Source organism: Oncorhynchus tshawytscha, linkage group LG04 (genome assembly GCF_018296145.1).
Source record: "Oncorhynchus tshawytscha isolate Ot180627B linkage group LG04, Otsh_v2.0, whole genome shotgun sequence".
Lineage (NCBI taxonomy): Eukaryota > Metazoa > Chordata > Actinopteri > Salmoniformes > Salmonidae > Oncorhynchus > Oncorhynchus tshawytscha.
The window spans coordinates 12455597-12472317 of NC_056432.1; the positions used below are offsets into that span (position 1 = coordinate 12455597).

The window sequence follows — 16721 nt, forward strand, 5'->3', positions numbered from 1 at the left end:
GAGGGAGATGAATGGAAATCTGATCTAGTGAGTTAGACAATACAACAACCTGAATAGGATGGGACTGGTGATTTTCAACCAGAAGGATGTGACTGGTTACAAAGGGAGACAATGTATGGTGTGGGAATGTATGGCAATATTTGTGTGGCTATTCCATGAACACTGTACTGTATGTAGTGTGTGTACAGTGTATGTGTGTGTGTGTGTGTGTTCGCTGTGTGTGTGTATGCTTCTCACCAGCATGCGGTAGAGTACGGTGATGTTGGAGGCCGTGCTGGCCTCTCTGTACACCTGCAGACTGAGGTGGGTGGACTTGAGGTGGGCTACAGGCAGTCTGGACCCAACTGCAAAGTAGACCAGTCCCAGCGGGTCATCGCTCTCCAGCAGGGTGATGTTGGCAAAGCGGGAACTTTCATTGATGGCAGCGCCAACACCCACCTGGTAGATCTCAACCAGGAACCAGGCCTGGTACTCGGGTTCCTAAGGCAATACGCAGACAGAGGGAGTTAAGGAACGTCTAACTGGTTATAGATGGAAATACATAACAGAGGAGAAAAGGAAGAAGAAAAGAAAAATAGAATGTGAACATGGGATTACGGGCTTCCCCAGCCACAAAACGACTGTAGTGTTGAACATGGGATTACGGGCTTCCCCAGCCACAAAACGACTGTAGTGTTGAACATGGGATTACGGGCTTCCCCAGCCACAAAACGACTGTAGTGTTGAACATGGGATTATGGGCTTCCCCAGCCACAAAACGACTGTAGTGTTGAACATGGGATTACGGGCTTCCCCAGCCACAAAACGACTGTAGTGTTGAACATGGGATTACGTGCTTCCCCAGCCACAAAACGACTGTAGTGTTGAACATGGGATTACGGGCTTCCCCAGCCACAAAACGACTGTAGTGTTGAACATGGGATTATGGGCTTCCCCAGCCACAAAACGACTGTAGTGTTGAACATGGGATTACGGGCTTCCCCAGCCACAAAACGACTGTAGTGTTGAACATGGGATTACGGGCTTCCCCAGCCACAAAACGACTGTAGTGTTGAACATGGGATTACAGGCTTCCCCAGCCACAAAACGACTGTAGTGTTGAACATGGGATTACGGGTTTCCCCAGCCACAAAACGACTGTAGTGTTGAACATGGGATTACGGGCTTCCCCAGCCACAAAACGACTGTAGTGTTGAACATGGGATTACGGGCTTCCCCAGCCACAAAACGACTGTAGTGTTGAACATGGGATTATGGGTTTCCCCAGCCACAAAACGACTGTAGTGTTGAACATGGGATTACGGGCTTCCCCAGCCACAAAACGACTGTAGTGTTGAACATGGGATTATGGGCTTCCCCAGCCACAAAACGACTGTAGTGTTGAACATGGGATTACGGGCTTCCCCAGCCACAAAACGACTGTAGTGTTGAACATGGGATTACGGGCTTCCCCAGCCACAAAACGACTGTAGTGTTGAACATGGGATTATGGGCTTCCCCAGCCACAAAACGACTGTAGTGTTGAACATGGGATTACGGGCTTCCCCAGCCACAAAACGACTGTAGTGTTGAACATGGGATTACGGGCTTCCCAGCCACAAAACGACTGTAGTGTTGAACATGGGATTATGGGTTTCCCCAGCCACAAAACGACTGTAGTGTTGAACATGGGATTACGGGCTTCCCCAGCCACAAAACGACTGTAGTGTTGAACATGGGATTACGGGTTTACCCAGCCATAAAATTACAGTACTGTTGAACATGGGATTATGGGTATCCCCAGCCATAAAATTACAGTACTGTTGAACATGGGATTATGGGTTTCCCCAGCCATAAAATTACAGTACTTTTGAACATGGGATTATGGGCTTCCCCAGCCATAAAATTACAGTACTGTTGAACATGGGATTATGGGTTTCCCCAGCCACAAAACGACTGTAGTGTTGAACATGGGATTACGGGCTTGCCCAGCCACAAAACGACTGTAGTGTTGAACATGGGATTACGGGCTTCCCCAGCCACAAAACGACTGTAGTGTTGAACATGGGATTATGGGCTTCCCCAGCCACAAAACGACTGTAGTGTTGAACATGGGATTACGGGCTTCCCCAGCCACAAAACGACTGTAGTGTTGAACATGGGATTACGGGCTTCCCCAGCCACAAAACGACTGTAGTGTTGAACATGGGATTACGGGTTTCCCCAGCCACAAAACGACTGTAGTGTTGAACATGGGATTACGGGCTTCCCCAGCCACAAAACGACTGTAGTGTTGAACATGGGATTACGGGTTTACCCAGCCATAAAATTACAGCACTGTTGAACATGGGATTATGGGTATCCCCAGCCATAAAATTACAGTACTGTTGAACATGGGATTATGGGCTTCCCCAGCCATAAAATTACAGTACTGTTGAACATGGGATTATGGGTTTCCCCAGCCACAAAACGACTGTAGTGTTGAACATGGGATTACGGGCTTCCCCAGCCACAAAATGACTGTAGTGTTGAACATGGGATTACGGGTTTACCCAGCCATAAAATTACAGTACTGTTGAACATGGGATTATGGGCTTCCCCAGCCATAAAATTACAGTACTGTTGAACATGGGATTACGGGTTTACCCAGCCATAAAATTACAGTACTGTTGAACATGGGATTATGGGCTTCCCCAGCCATAAAATTACAGTACTGTTGAACATGGGATTATGGGCTTCCCCAGCCATAAAATTACAGTACTGTTGAACATGGGATTACGGGTTTACCCAGCCATAAAATTACAGTACTGTTGAGCATGGGATTATGGGCTTCCCCAGCCATAAAATTACAGTACAGTACAAGCAATGTTTATAAAATGAGTTATAGAATTGAGCCCCATGTCACATAATGGTGGTCCAGTCCTGCAGCCTTCAACAATCTGGGACTCATGTGTCTCCTCTCCAGGTCTGAGGACTGTGTCATAACAGCAGGGAAGTAGGAAGGGAGGAAGCACAGCAGACAGACAGCACTCAATAGGAGGAGGTGTGCCCTAAAATAGCCCTCACACACAGACACATAGCAGGACAGGATGTGGGCTGGGTGAGCTGCCTGGTCAGACCACCCAAAAAATAAATATATGTTTTGTTGTTACATACACCGGATAGGCGCAGTGAAATGTGTTGTTTTACAGGGTCAGTCATTGTCAACTTGGGTATTCAAATCAGTGACCTTTCAGATACTGGCCCAACGCTCTAACAACTAGGCTACTTGCTGACCAAGGAGAGGAGAGGAGAGGGAGAGGAGAGGAGAGGAGAGGAGAGGAGAGGAGAGGAGAGGAGAGGAGAGAGGAGAGGAGAGGAGAGGAGAGGAGAGGAGAGGAGAGGAGAGGAGAGGAGAGGAGAGGAGAGGAGAGGAGAGTGTGATTACGCCACAGGACCTTCCTGCTCTGCTCCTGTGACCCTATATTGACCTCGATGCCACTCACAGCCCAATCTCTCCACTGACGTCCACATTAATACACAGCCAGAGCCTCTGACACTACAGCAGAAAGAAATGTGGACAAACAAAAGAGATGTGTGGTCTGCCAGAGTCAGAGCTTCAGTATTAGGACATCTAGGGACAGAGCTTCAGGATTAGGACATCCAGGGAGAGAGCTTCAGTATTAGGACATCCAGGGAAAGAGCTTCAGTATTAGGACATCCAGGGAAAGAGCTTCAGGATTTGGACATCTAGGGAGAGAGCTTCAGTATTAGGCCATCCAGGGAAAGAGCTCCAGTATTAGGACATCCTGCTTGTTCCTTCAAGTCAGTGCTCCAAACAGAGAGGCTTTGCTGACAGTTTTAAAGTACTGTGACATGTGTCTATTCTGGCACCACCCTGACCTACATTTTATTTTATTTAACCAAGCAAATCAGTTAAGAACAAAATTCTTATTTTACAATGATAGCCTACCCCCGGCCAAACCCTCCTCTAACCCAGGGAGAGATACTAGAGATACAACCTCTAGTACTACCTGGGACTCACCTGGTCCCGTCGGACCTCCATGCTGAAGACACAGAGGACCTGTCCTCTCCTGCAAAGCACTTTGCCTGAGGTCTGCCACAGCTCCCGTGTCAGGTTCACTCCGTTGTTGATCAGGGATGGCTCCGCCCTGCTGAACGTGGCCCGCCACTTCACCTCAACGTCCTCAAAGGCCCTGCGTGGGGGAAGCAGACCGGTCACACAAACACACACGCAGCACCCCGAGTGGCTGGGGGTGATCATTGCAGCTTTCAGATGACAGTCATATGGGAACAGGGTTGATATGGAGGAAATGACCTACCTATTTTGTTGTCTCTGCAAGTAAAGTAGGGCTGTTCTGTTTACTTCTGAGTCCTCGTCCAGAACCTGACCCAGCAGAGAACTCACACTGAAACCCACTATCCCGTTATGGAAATCACTCCCTGAGAGAAAGTGGAGGGAGGGAGTGTGAAGAAAGAAAGAGAGAGAGAAAGAGAGACAGAGACAGAGACAGAGACAGAGACAGACAGACAGACAGACAGACAGACAGACAGACAGACAGACAGACAGACAGACAGACAGACAGACAGACAGACAGACAGACAGACAGACAGACAGACAGACAGATACAGACAGACAGACAGACAGACAGACAGACAGACAGACAGACAGAGAAAGACAGAGAGAGAGAAAGACAGACAGACAGACAGACAGACAGACAGACAGACAGACAGACAGACAGACAGACAGACAAAGACAGACAGAGAGAGAAGACAGACAGACAGACAGACAGACAGACAGACAGACAGACAGACAGACAGACAGACAGACAGACAGAGAGAGAGAGAGAGACAGACAGACAGACAGACAGACAGACAGACAGACAGACAGACAGACAGACAGACAGACAGAGACAGTGAGAGAGACAGAGAAAGAAAGAAGGAGAAAGAGATATTGATATTACTTTTTCCATATGTATGCTATTCACTGTATGTACACAGAGCATTCAACAAACCAGCGCATCAAGCTTCCCAATCCTGTTGTAACGGTGCCTTTGATTATATCATCAGTTATCTTCAACTGAACAGTGGAATAGATTTCACATCACTGGATCTGCAATCAGATGCCCAGTGACCGAATTTAGGGATTGAATTGGAAAACAATGACCTAGACAGAGAACACATTGTTCTAGAGAAACTAGAGCATGACATTACCTTGAATTGGCTGACCAATGGGTAGACTGAGGAGCATATGACATGGAGCCCGAGGCAGATATAATGTTTCAGTATTTACCAAGGATGATGATTTTGGCAAAGGAGCTGAAGCCCTGCTGGTCGGGCCCATCTGCGATCTGCGCACCTCCCTCTGGGTCGCTGAGGTAGATGAAGAACACTTCCTGTCCCTCAGGCTCAGAGTCGTCTAGGATGATGAGGCTGACCTCGGCCTCACTCTGCCCCTCCTGCAGTGACACCAGGGCGGACTCCAGCTTGAAGTCTTGCCCCACCAGAGCCAGGGTCTTGTTGGGCTCTGGAGCAAAGGGAAAAGATGGACCCCCAACACTCCCACCTCCATAAGCCTGCACCTTGACCCTCACGGGCCCAGCCAGACTGCTAGACCTATGGACCCTGAGGAGCATTCTCTTCTCCTGCTGGCTCCCTTCCTCCCTGTCCTCTGTTGTCTCAACCAGTCCCGGCCTGATGCTCAGCACCCCCACCGTGACATCGCTGGCCAGGATGGTAACGGTGGCCACGCTGTGTTGTGGGATGAGATGGGGCCGGGGTTCACCCGATTGGGGGACACCACCACCGCTCAGTACCTGGACGTCTGTCAGGTTGACAAAGAAGGTTTCGTCTCTCTCCAAGAGCGCGTCGTCCAGAACGGACAGCCGGAGCAAGGCGGAGGTCTGGCGAGGTGAGTCAAAGAACAGCTCTCCGTCCCGCACTCCAGCGAAGTCCTGTCCTGCCAGGGCACTGCCCGACACCGTCTGGTAAGACAGGCGGGTACGGTTGCTACGAAAACCATAGAGCCGCTGGACGTAGAGGGTGATGGTTTGCACGTCCTCCTTGATGACCAGCTGGCGGGAGTCCGGGGCAAACTGGTATAGCCCCAGAGGCTCAACCTCTGCCACCGTGAACCCTGACCTGGAGATGGAAACAGAGAGTAGCATCACACCATGGCTGTTAAAGTTTGTAACATTACTGTTACATACAGAATGCCATCTTCAGTCAGAGGGTTCCCGGCCCTATGTCTACAGTGCATAGAATCGCCATAAGCTTGGCAAGTGAGTCTGTTTACTGTACCGGAGTCTAGCTACCCCAGGAGCAGGGGAGCTGGAGCCAGCTGCAGTGAGGTGGAGGGCGAAGGCCGCTGGCTCAGACACATTAGAGAGTGCCTGGAGGGACACAGCCTTGCTCCTCTCTCCATGGGCCATTGTCACTGAGCCTGAGGAGGAGGACAAACACCCTCAGACCACTCCCTCAGACAAACACCCTCAGACAAACACCCTCTGACCACACAGCTCAAAGCAATTCCTCCTATCTGCGTGGTCATTTTCTAGGGTGTTTGTTGGTGGTGGTGTTTGGAAAGGGAGATAATTAAATGAGACTGGAGGAGGTATAGGTAGATTATCTGGTGGGTTTACTTAGAGAAAACGAGACCTTCTCAGCCTGTTCACATGCCCTCCTTCGGTTAGAGAGAGAGAGGGAAAATTAACCAATACGGAGAGACCTGGACATTTTAGATCCACACCAAACCTCTTCTTTTTTATTTTATTTTACCTTTATTTAACTAGGCAAGTCAGTTAAGAACAAATTCTTATTTTCAATGACGGCCTAGGAACAGTGGGTTAACTGCCTGTTCAGGGGCAGAACGACAGATTTGTACCTTGTCAGCTCGGGGGTTTGAACTTGCAACCTTCCGGTTACTAGTCCAACGCTCTAACCACTAGGCTACGCTGCCGCCCCAAAAGCTCACAGTGGTCAGTTTCCCTCAGAGCTCACAGTCGTCAGTTTCCCTCGGAGCTCACAGTGGTCAGTTTCCCTCGGAGCTCACAGTGGTCAGTTTCCCTCGGAGCTCACAGTCGTCAGTTTCCCTCGGAGCTCACAGTGGTCAGTTTCCCTCAGAGCTCACAGTGGTCAGTTTCCCTCGGAGCTCACAGTGGTCAGTTTCCCTCGGAGCTCACAGTCGTCAGTTTCCTCGGAGCTCACAGTCGTCAGTTTCCCTCGGAGCTCACAGTGGTCAGTTTCCCTCAGAGCTCACAGTGGTCAGTTTCCCTCAGAGCTCACAGTGGTCAGTTTCCCTCAGAGCTCACAGTGGTCAGTTTCCCTCAGAGCTCACAGTGGTCAGTTTCCCTCAGAGCTCACAGTGGTCAGTTTCCCTCTGAGCTCACAGTGGTCAGTTTCCCTCAGAGCTCACAGTGGTCAGTTTCCCTCTGAGGTCCTTACCTGAGCTGGGGGTGACGACTCCAGGCCTGAATCCTAACGGAGCCTGTCCGGGGGGGTACCCTGCGCTCCACTCCACCCTTACTGCTCCAAATAACCCAGTCCTGTACACCAGCGCCTCACACACACCCGTCTCCACACTGGAGACCTGCAACGCCAACGAGACAAAGCCCACCTACACACACACACACACACACACACACACACACACACACACACACACACACACACACACACACACACACACACACACACACACACATACACACACAGAGGAGGAGGAATAGGGAAGGATGTGACACAACAGTTCCATTAAAGCCCAGTACAGATCTAACAACCTGTGAGACAAAGCAAAACTACACAGTATTAGAATGTTGTGTTGAAGAACGGCTGACTAAAGACGGTGCATTCGGATCAAAAGGACAAGATGAGTGTTGGAGACCATTTCCACGGTAACGGTGCCTCTGTAGAATGAGGTGATGCCATTATGAGTGTCCACAGCCCTGTGTACCGCTGTAATGCTTTTATAATACTGTCTGTTAGCAGAAGAGGTGGTAGTGGTAGCTAGCTAGGTCAAAATGCTAAGTCTATGTCGTGGTCAGCACCAAGCTGGTCAACTGACTTTGAAAGGCTCATGTAACATGTACTTCTTCTAAGGTCATGACTGAGAGAGGTCGTGTGTTCACAGGGAGGTGCTACCAACCGCAGAGCAGTAATTCAGTTACATACAGAGCATCCTCCCATCCGTCTTTCCAATGTAGTGGGAGTGGAGATGGGTTTCAAAAAGGGTGTAACTACGCCTCCTAGTGGCTAACAGAGGAGCCACACATGCAGCACTTACATCTTCCCGGTTGGGACAATGGTAAGCTCCAGAGTCAAGTATCCCTATATATACAGGTCTGGGATCAGCTTCCCATAACCGAATCCTAGCCATAACCATTAATGCAAAACTAAACCAAGATCAGCATTTAGGTGCAACTTCACCTTACTCCATAAAGTTATTGACTGATACCTCAGCGCTCGCTGCTTCCTCTGGGACGGTCACTATGGCGACCCTGGCCTCCAGTAGGAGGCGAGGTGGGGAGCTGAAGAGAGGTCCCAGGAGGCGCACGTCTGTAAGCTCCAAAGTAAAGTTCACACCCACTGAGAGAAACACCTAGAAGAGAGAGAAAACTTTCACCCTGGTAACCAGGACTACAGAGGCAGGGTCAGTGACACAGCACTAGAGGACAGAGAGAGAGAGACATTCAGTCTGGTAACCAGGACGACAGAGGCAGGGTCAGTGACACAGCACTAGAGGACAGAGAGAGAGAGACATTCAGTCTGGTAACCAGGACGACAGAGGCAGGGTCAGTGACACAGCACTAGAGGACAGAGAGAGAGAGACATTCAGCCTGGTAGCCAGGACTACAGAGGCAGGGTCAGTGACACAGCACTAGAGGACAGAGAGAGAGAGACATTCAGCCTGGTAACCAGGACTACAGAGGCAGGGTCAGTGACACAGCACTAGAGGACAGAGAGAGAGAGACATTCAGCCTGGTAACCAGGACGACAGAGGCAGGGTCAGTGACACAGCACTAGAGGACAGAGAGAGAGAGACATTCAGACTGGTAACCAGGACGACAGAGGCAGGGTCAGTGACACAGCACTAGAAGACAGAGAGAGAGAGAGACATTCAGACTGGTAACCAGGACGACAGAGGCAGGGTCAGTGACACAGCACTAGAAGACAGAGAGAGAGAGAGAGATTCAGCCTGGTAACCAGGACTACAGAGGCAGGGTCAGTGACACAGCACTAGAGGACAGAGAGAGAGAGACATTCAGCCTGGTAACCAGGACAACAGAGGCAGGGTCAGTGGAGTACTGGAGACAAGTTTGGTTTGATAAAATGGCCTTATTAGGGAGGTTATGGAAAGCTATGAAAAACTATACAGATTCAATGTTATCTTCATAAATTGCCAGAAAATGTATGAGTATATTCATAGCACGAGTGCATGATCCCCCATTGATGCATCAAAATCATATAAAACCATGGCAACCCTGGTCTTGAGTATATCTTTGAGTCCTCTCTTACCTGAGTACTGATTGGCACTGAGTCAGAGGCTGAATCCTCTCCATGCTTGATCAGGACTCTCCCCACAGCCGCCCCACCTAGCAGCTCCTGTCCATTCAGTCCAGGCCCAGTACTGATCCGGTAGCCCACACTGGCGTTGCCGAAGGCCCCAGCCTGGCGCGTCACGTTCAGGGCCAGGAGTCTGACCAACCCGGCCCCCCTCCCCACCACAACCACCGCCTGCCGCTCCGCCGCCAGGCCGAACACGCCGTGCGGCTCATCGTTGGCACGCACCCTGAAGAGGGTGGTACTGCGGTTGGTGTTCAGGGTGGCGCCACCCTCCACGGAGCTCAGCCGGAGCAGGTAGAGCTCCTCCAGCTCGGGCACGGCATCAGGTAGAAGAGTGAGGACCACCTCTGCCCCCCTCTGACCATCCAGCATAACCACGGAGCCGTTGAGGGCCGAGAAGTCCCCCGTTGTGTCAGAGTCACTCAGGATCTGCCAGTGCACCTGAGAGACACACACACACACACATCTATAACATACCTGTAAATTGGCTGTATATTTTATCGGACAGACAGTGTAATGAACTCTGCTCATACAGTCTCCCAGCAAACCTCAGTTAAAGGGACACACTCAAAGCCGGATCATTGCCCTTAAAGCCATATTCTTAGACAGTATGATGTCACCCTCGAGGTGGTCGTACCGTGACGTTGCCCATGACACCGTGTCTGCGCATGATGAGCAGGGAGATGTTGAGCGGCCCCTCGCCGGCTGTGGGCTCACTGTACACACGCTCTCTAAGGTCCTCCTCTGTCAACTCAACTATACCATTAGGGTCTCCAAACTTCTCAATCTGAGGCACACACACACACACACACACACACACACACACACACACACACACACACCAAACCAAGAGAAAACCACATGTTGTTGCCACGATTCAGAGAATCTTAATATCAATAAGAGCCTGTGAAGTCATTTCAATATAATGGTTTTAATACAACTGGGGTTCGTATTAATATTGAGATGTCACTCATTGGGACTGTGATGTACCTTGAGTGTGACAGAGCCAGCTCGGGGGTCAATGTCCATGTCACCTGAGAGGAGTTGAAGCACGACCACAAAGGTCTCCGCCACCTCCACCTCCGCATGGGGTAGAATCCTCAGATCAATGGTGCGCAATCCCCCCTCCCCGTCTCTGAAATGGAATGATCCGTTCACAGGATCTCCAATGTCTGTGTTTACGGTTGGCAAGACCTCTTTGGTGTTGGGACCCAGAATGCTCCATGTTATCTGAGGAAAGGAGATCAATGATTCCGATTGGCTGGTATGCATCACTCTCATGCTGGCAAAGACAAGAAGACTAGATTAATATTACTGCCAAATATATTCGGACCAATCGTTCCCTTATGAAAAATACAGAATCAAGACATTATCCGTTACATAGGCTAACAGGTATGGCAGTGTCATTAAGATTAGCATGAGTGATGGTTATCTGGCAGAGAAATTATGACAGTGAACAAGCTCTTGTACCTCTGTCAGAGAGACAGAACATGGCAGTTAGACACTAGTGGCCGATTCCCACAAACACAAATTCACCTTCCCTCTGGACTAAAAAAACACTTTCACTGGAGATTCTCTATCGAGCCTTCTTTTTAGTCTGTGTCTGGGAAACCGTCCCGAAGATGACTGAGGCTACAGACCTAACAAGAGGGAGACAGAGTGAGGGGGAGTGTCCCAGTAGGTTTACCGTAGCGTTGCCTACAAACCCCCCCGCCCTCTCCAGGTGCAGGCTGAACTTCAGGGTACTGTTGGGGTTCACCAAGGTGATCACACTCGCGTTCAGGAAACGGACCACGCCATTGGGCGAGTCGCTCTTGGTGATGGTAACCCTGGCAATCAGATGAGTACCCAGTATGGCTCCGCCCGTGGCACCTGACAGCTGGATCTCAAACGTCTCGGCTTCCTCCCTAGGAGAAGAGTTATGACAACTCCACTAATCAAATCAAATCAAAATTATTTATATAGCCCTTCGTACAACAGCTGATATCTCAAAGTGCTGTACAGAAACCCAGCCTAAAACCCCAAACAGCAAGCAATGCAGGTGTAGAAGCACGGTGGCTAGGAAAAACTCCCTAGAAAGGCCAAAACATAGGAAGAAACCTAGAGAGGAACCAGGCTATGTGGGGTGGCCAGTCCTCTTCTGGCTGTGCCGGGTGGAGATTATAACAGAACATGGCTAAGATGTTCAAATGTTCATAAATGACCAGCATGGTCAAATAATAATAAGGCAGAACAGTTGAAACTGGAGCAGCAGCACGGCCAGGTGGACTGGGGACAGCAAGGAGTCATTACTGCTCTTTCATGTTCACATCCATTTTCTAATAGAATGTCGTAGACTTCAGATATACCAATCTCATAGGAATAAAATGATCACAAAATGTGCAGCAATACCACAATCAAATAATGAAACGTTGTTTCGTGGCTGGGAGAGGAAACATTTTAAAGGTGATCTGTGGAGAGACAGAGAGGGAGACAGACTTACCTGTCATGGTCGTCTATAATGGACACGTTGATGTGACTGGTGTTGTGGCCATGGAGGAAGGTGAGCGAGCCGTTGCCCAGGATATAGTCCAGCCCGGCCCTGGCAGTCAGACCCCTAGAGGTGTACTCTGCTGTGACCAGGCCGTAGGAACCCACCCTCCTCACCACTGGGATGGACGCACTGCCCACATCCTCCTCCACTGGAGAGAGACGAGAGGAGGATCAAATACAATCAGTGCATCCCAAATGGCACCTATGGGGCTCTGGTCAAAAGTAGTACACTATGTAGGGAATAGGGTGCTATTATGGACGGGGACAAATGTACACTTTAATACTGTATTGTAATACTCCTTACATATTGCATTCATCCAATCACCACTCTCAGAATGGACATTTAATAATGTCCATTACATATTAAGAGGATGAAATTACATTTGCAAGTGATGCCTGATACTAATAGCTATGTTGAATAGTGTCAACGTGTGTGTGTGTGTGTGTGTGTATTAGAGGCTGACCTGTGATGTTGACATAGTCAGGGAGGAACTCTAGAACGCCCTCTGAGTTGTCACTCTTCTGGATGACGATCATGATGGAGGAAACATTGCCGATGGCTGGAGGCTGGTCTCGTTGCAGGCCGTGCTCCCTCACACTGAAGTCCACATTACTGGCCACAGGAGGGGGACAGAGGTCAGAGACAACACCAGTCCGTCTCACACCCAGTGATGTAAAGGTAAAAATAAATAGATGGATAACACTGATCTCCATTTGTGGTGAAAGGTGGGTGAACGTTCAAAATAAATAAAAAAGGTAGGTAAAACAGCATTAATCTGTGTTTACCCTCAACAATACCACAGCTCACACCACAGAGACCCACACCTTCCACCTCACTTACAGTGAAATCCACATTTCTGACCATGGCATTTTGATCACTAACCAGGTTTGGGATTCTCCTCCCACACCTAAACCCCACATCAGCAGCTCAGGGTAGAAGTTGTCCTTAGCAACAGATCTAGGATCAGCTTTCCCTCTTCAACCCCCCTAACCTTAACTGGAGGACAGGAAGCACAGAAATTACTCTAGATCACTGTCCAGGGTCTACCTACCTGTCATTGAGGAGCTCCACTGTGGTAATGTTGAGGTAGAACTCCTCAGGTCCCTCTGGGAGGTCATCGTCATGGATGCTCAGCGTGACCCCACGCGTGGTCTGGCCTGGGCCAAACAGAAGCCTACCCGAGGCACTGGTGAAGTCCACTCCACTGACCGCTACACTGCCTGCTGTCTGGTAGGTTACCCACACACTCCCAAACCTGCCCATGGAGCGCACCACTGTTACATTGACCTGGGGGAGAAGAGAAGGTGGAGGAGGAGGGGGCAAAAATAGGCAGTCATATCATCATATGATGACTCTTGACTAAAACACAGTGTCACGAGTTCCGCCGAAGTCTGTCGCTCTCCTTTTTCGTTCGGCGGACGACGTCACCGGTCTTCTAGCCATCGCCGATCCACCTTTCATTTTCCATTTGTTTTGTCTCATCTTCCATCACACCTGGTTTCAATTCCATCATTACATGTTGTGTATTTAACCCTCTGTTCCCCCCATGTCCTTGTCCGGAATTGTTTTTTGTGGTGCTTGTGCACGTTATGCTGGTGTGTAACGGGTTTTGTCCGGTATTGTTTTTTGTAGTGCTTGTGCACGTTATGCTGGTGTGTAACGGGTTTTGTCCGGAATTGTTTTTTGTAGTGCTTGTGCACGTTATGCTGGTGTGTAAGGGGTTTTGTCTGGTATTGTTTTTTGTGGTGCTTGTGCACGTTATGCTGGTGTGTAACGGGTTTTGTCCGGTATTGTTTTTTGTGGTGCTTGTGCACGTTATGCTGGTGTGTAACGGGTTTTGTCCGGTATTGTTTTTTGTAGTGCTTGTGCACGTTATGCTGGTGTGTAACGGGTTTTGTCCGGAATTGTTTTTTGTGGTGCTTGTGCACGTTATGCTGGTGTGTAACGGGTTTTGTCCGGTATTGTTTTTTGTAGTGCTTGTGCACGTTATGCTGGTGTGTAACGGGTTTTGTCCGGTATTGTTTTTTAGTGCTTGTGCACGTTGTAGTGCTTGTGCACGTTATGCTAGTGTGTAACGGGTTTTGTCCGGAATTGTTTTTGTAGTGCTTGTGCACGTTATGCTGGTGTGTAACGGGTTTTGTCCGGTATTGTTTTTTGTAGTGCTTGTGCACGTTATGCTGGTGTGTACGGGTTTTGTTTACCCATTGATTTATTGTTCTGTTTACGGTGGTTTTGTTTATCAAACTGCGCCGTTGTAAATCAGTTTTTTGCTCTCCTGCGCCTGACTTCTCTGCCGCCAGTACACACCCCCTACACACAGCTAAATGACTTCATTTACACTTCTGACTATCAACCATTCTATTGCTCCCTCAGCCCACCCTCCCTCTGATAGGACAGGTCAGACCATTCCCAGGCTCTGATAGGGCTGGTCAGACCGTTCCCAGGCTCTGATAGGGCAGTTCTAACCAGTTAGACATCCTCTAGTGAGTTTCAACAATGTGGTTGTTTAAGATCATGGCCCAAGACTGCCCAGGCGCGCTCACCTTGCCCTCCTCCTCAGAGGCCCAGACGAGGCCTTGGACAAAGGAGAACAGGCCGTGGGGGAGATCACTGGCTGCCATGGTGACCGTGGCCCTCTGGGCCAAGGGGCTGATCCCTGCCCCGGGCTTGACTGAGGTCAGGGTCAGCTGGTACACACGCCGCTCCTCTGCCGTGTCATCATCCAGCGCCTGAAATTACAACAATAACAAACGCCACTCCCTTCAGCCTGTGACCCAATATCCATACTAGGACACTGTTGAAAATGCATGTTCAATACAATAGGTTACATCACTTCACTCTAAGTAGCAGTCAAGTATTGATATTGCGAAACAGTTTTACAATTTACATTGGGAAATACATTTTCACTTAACAATAAGATGAGGTATGATAAAACAAGAATAGCGATGAATATCATTCCATAGTCAGAGAGATTGTCATACTTTGAGGCGTATGGTGGCGGCAGACTGTTTGTCCCTCATGGTCACCACGCCAGACAGCTCCTCAAACTCAGAGGCCACAGCAGGAGTGATGTTCCAGTACACCTGGATCTCTCCAAAGATGCCAGGGCCGCGTACAAGGCTGAGACACACACATACACACACACACACACACACACACACACACACACACATAATGGTATCATTGCAACATGCATTTGGTCGACATCATATTAACCAAAAGAAGACTTTCTCAACGGCACAACAGAAATATTCTGACCAATGAACATATGTGAGGCTTTCCCATTAGCCAGTGATATGTGTGTGTGTAACTGTCTGTATGTGTACCTGACCAGAGCAGTCCCATTATAGTCTCCCTGAGGTTCTCCGATAAGGATGCTCCTGGAAGCCTCAGCGATGCCCACTATTCCCAGGGCTGCACGGTCTCCCAGGATGGTGATGGTGGCTGACCCTACAGACACACACCAACCCAGGGGACACAGTTCAGTCTAATGCCCTCCTCTTGTGCTCCTTACACACAAGTTGCCTCTAGGCATAGATCTAGGATCAGCTTACTCTCCCTCAATCCAAACCATAACCATTAGAATTTAAAATGCAGAAACTGACCTCAGATCAGCTTCTAGGGGCAACTTTATCCCTCCCCTCTCCATAGACCAGAGACTGTGTGTATGTTTAAACACAGTGAGGCAGCCAAAGACACTGACCATTAACGGGGTCGATTACAGCACCACTCTTGGCAGCCAGGAGCTGGACAGTGAAGCTCTCTTCTCCCTCCAACACAGCGTCAGCCAGAGCCCGGATCACCAGCGTTCTCCAAGACTCTGTCTGAGGTTCACAAAGTCTCCCATCAGTGTCTTCCCTACAAACTGCAGTTTCAACTTCTAAGATAAACTGTACATTTAGCACCAACTATTATTACGTTTGGTATCAATTATTACCAAGTAGTTACCTAGTTAGTTCACATATAGTGTAAAACACTGTTAACTGACCTGCTATCATCTTCCCTAGCCACGCCCCCTACTGACCTCATTGAAGACCAGTGTTCCGTTGAGAGGTGAAAGGTCGTCCCGGGCAGTGTCCTCCAGGTGCCACATCAGTGTCACCGCCCCCTTGCCTTCTGCACTTCGCACCACCGTCAGCGTTGCCATGGCAGCCGGGTCACTAGTGAACTCTGGCTCGCTGACAGTGAACTAGAAGGAGATTTGTTTACTTAGCATAATAATGGTTTACAATAAGGTTGTATTGGATTGGAAAATACAACTTCTTCCATTCTCTGTAGGGCAACTTGTTGGGTGACAATGAGTTGTGACTCACAGTCTTCTCCTGGAAGCCGAAGCTGCCCAGCGGTGAATCGTTGGGTGGGATGGTGACGGTCACAAAGATCTCCACCCCCAGCCTGGCTCCACCAATAACACGCATTAGAGTCACACTGAAGTGCTCCACAGACTCCACCTCCGTGTCATCCACGATGCTGATGTCTATGATGGCCTGTCCCTGCAAACAGAACCAGAGTTTATTTTACCTGAGGTATACATCTTATCCTTCATAGAAGCTCAACTAGACTTAGTGGATCGAAGTTACATAGGTGACCTAACTTAACTATGTGATCTAACAGGAGAAACTCTCTAACCACAGTTGTAATCAAATCA

General features: G+C 49.3%; 1 protein-coding gene across 1 annotated transcript in view; it reads right to left on the reverse strand.

Moving 5' to 3' along the window:
* The window catches only part of LOC112237176 (adhesion G-protein coupled receptor V1-like), a 225981-nt gene that overhangs the window by 112986 nt on the left and 96274 nt on the right, over positions 1–16721 (reverse strand). The window contains exons 57-76 of the mRNA XM_042320335.1: positions 16387–16566; positions 16098–16262; positions 15777–15897; positions 15400–15523; positions 15055–15193; positions 14617–14802; positions 13125–13360; positions 12537–12685; positions 12023–12221; positions 11228–11447; positions 10531–10770; positions 10178–10327; positions 9493–9981; positions 8432–8575; positions 7423–7594; positions 6280–6421; positions 5273–6120; positions 4302–4422; positions 4004–4175; positions 238–480 (exon numbers count right to left, since the gene is read on the reverse strand). Coding sequence (XP_042176269.1) covers positions 238–480; positions 4004–4175; positions 4302–4422; positions 5273–6120; positions 6280–6421; positions 7423–7594; positions 8432–8575; positions 9493–9981; positions 10178–10327; positions 10531–10770; positions 11228–11447; positions 12023–12221; positions 12537–12685; positions 13125–13360; positions 14617–14802; positions 15055–15193; positions 15400–15523; positions 15777–15897; positions 16098–16262; positions 16387–16566 — 4440 coding nt within the window. The remainder of the gene's footprint in view (positions 1–237; positions 481–4003; positions 4176–4301; positions 4423–5272; positions 6121–6279; positions 6422–7422; positions 7595–8431; positions 8576–9492; positions 9982–10177; positions 10328–10530; positions 10771–11227; positions 11448–12022; positions 12222–12536; positions 12686–13124; positions 13361–14616; positions 14803–15054; positions 15194–15399; positions 15524–15776; positions 15898–16097; positions 16263–16386; positions 16567–16721) is intronic.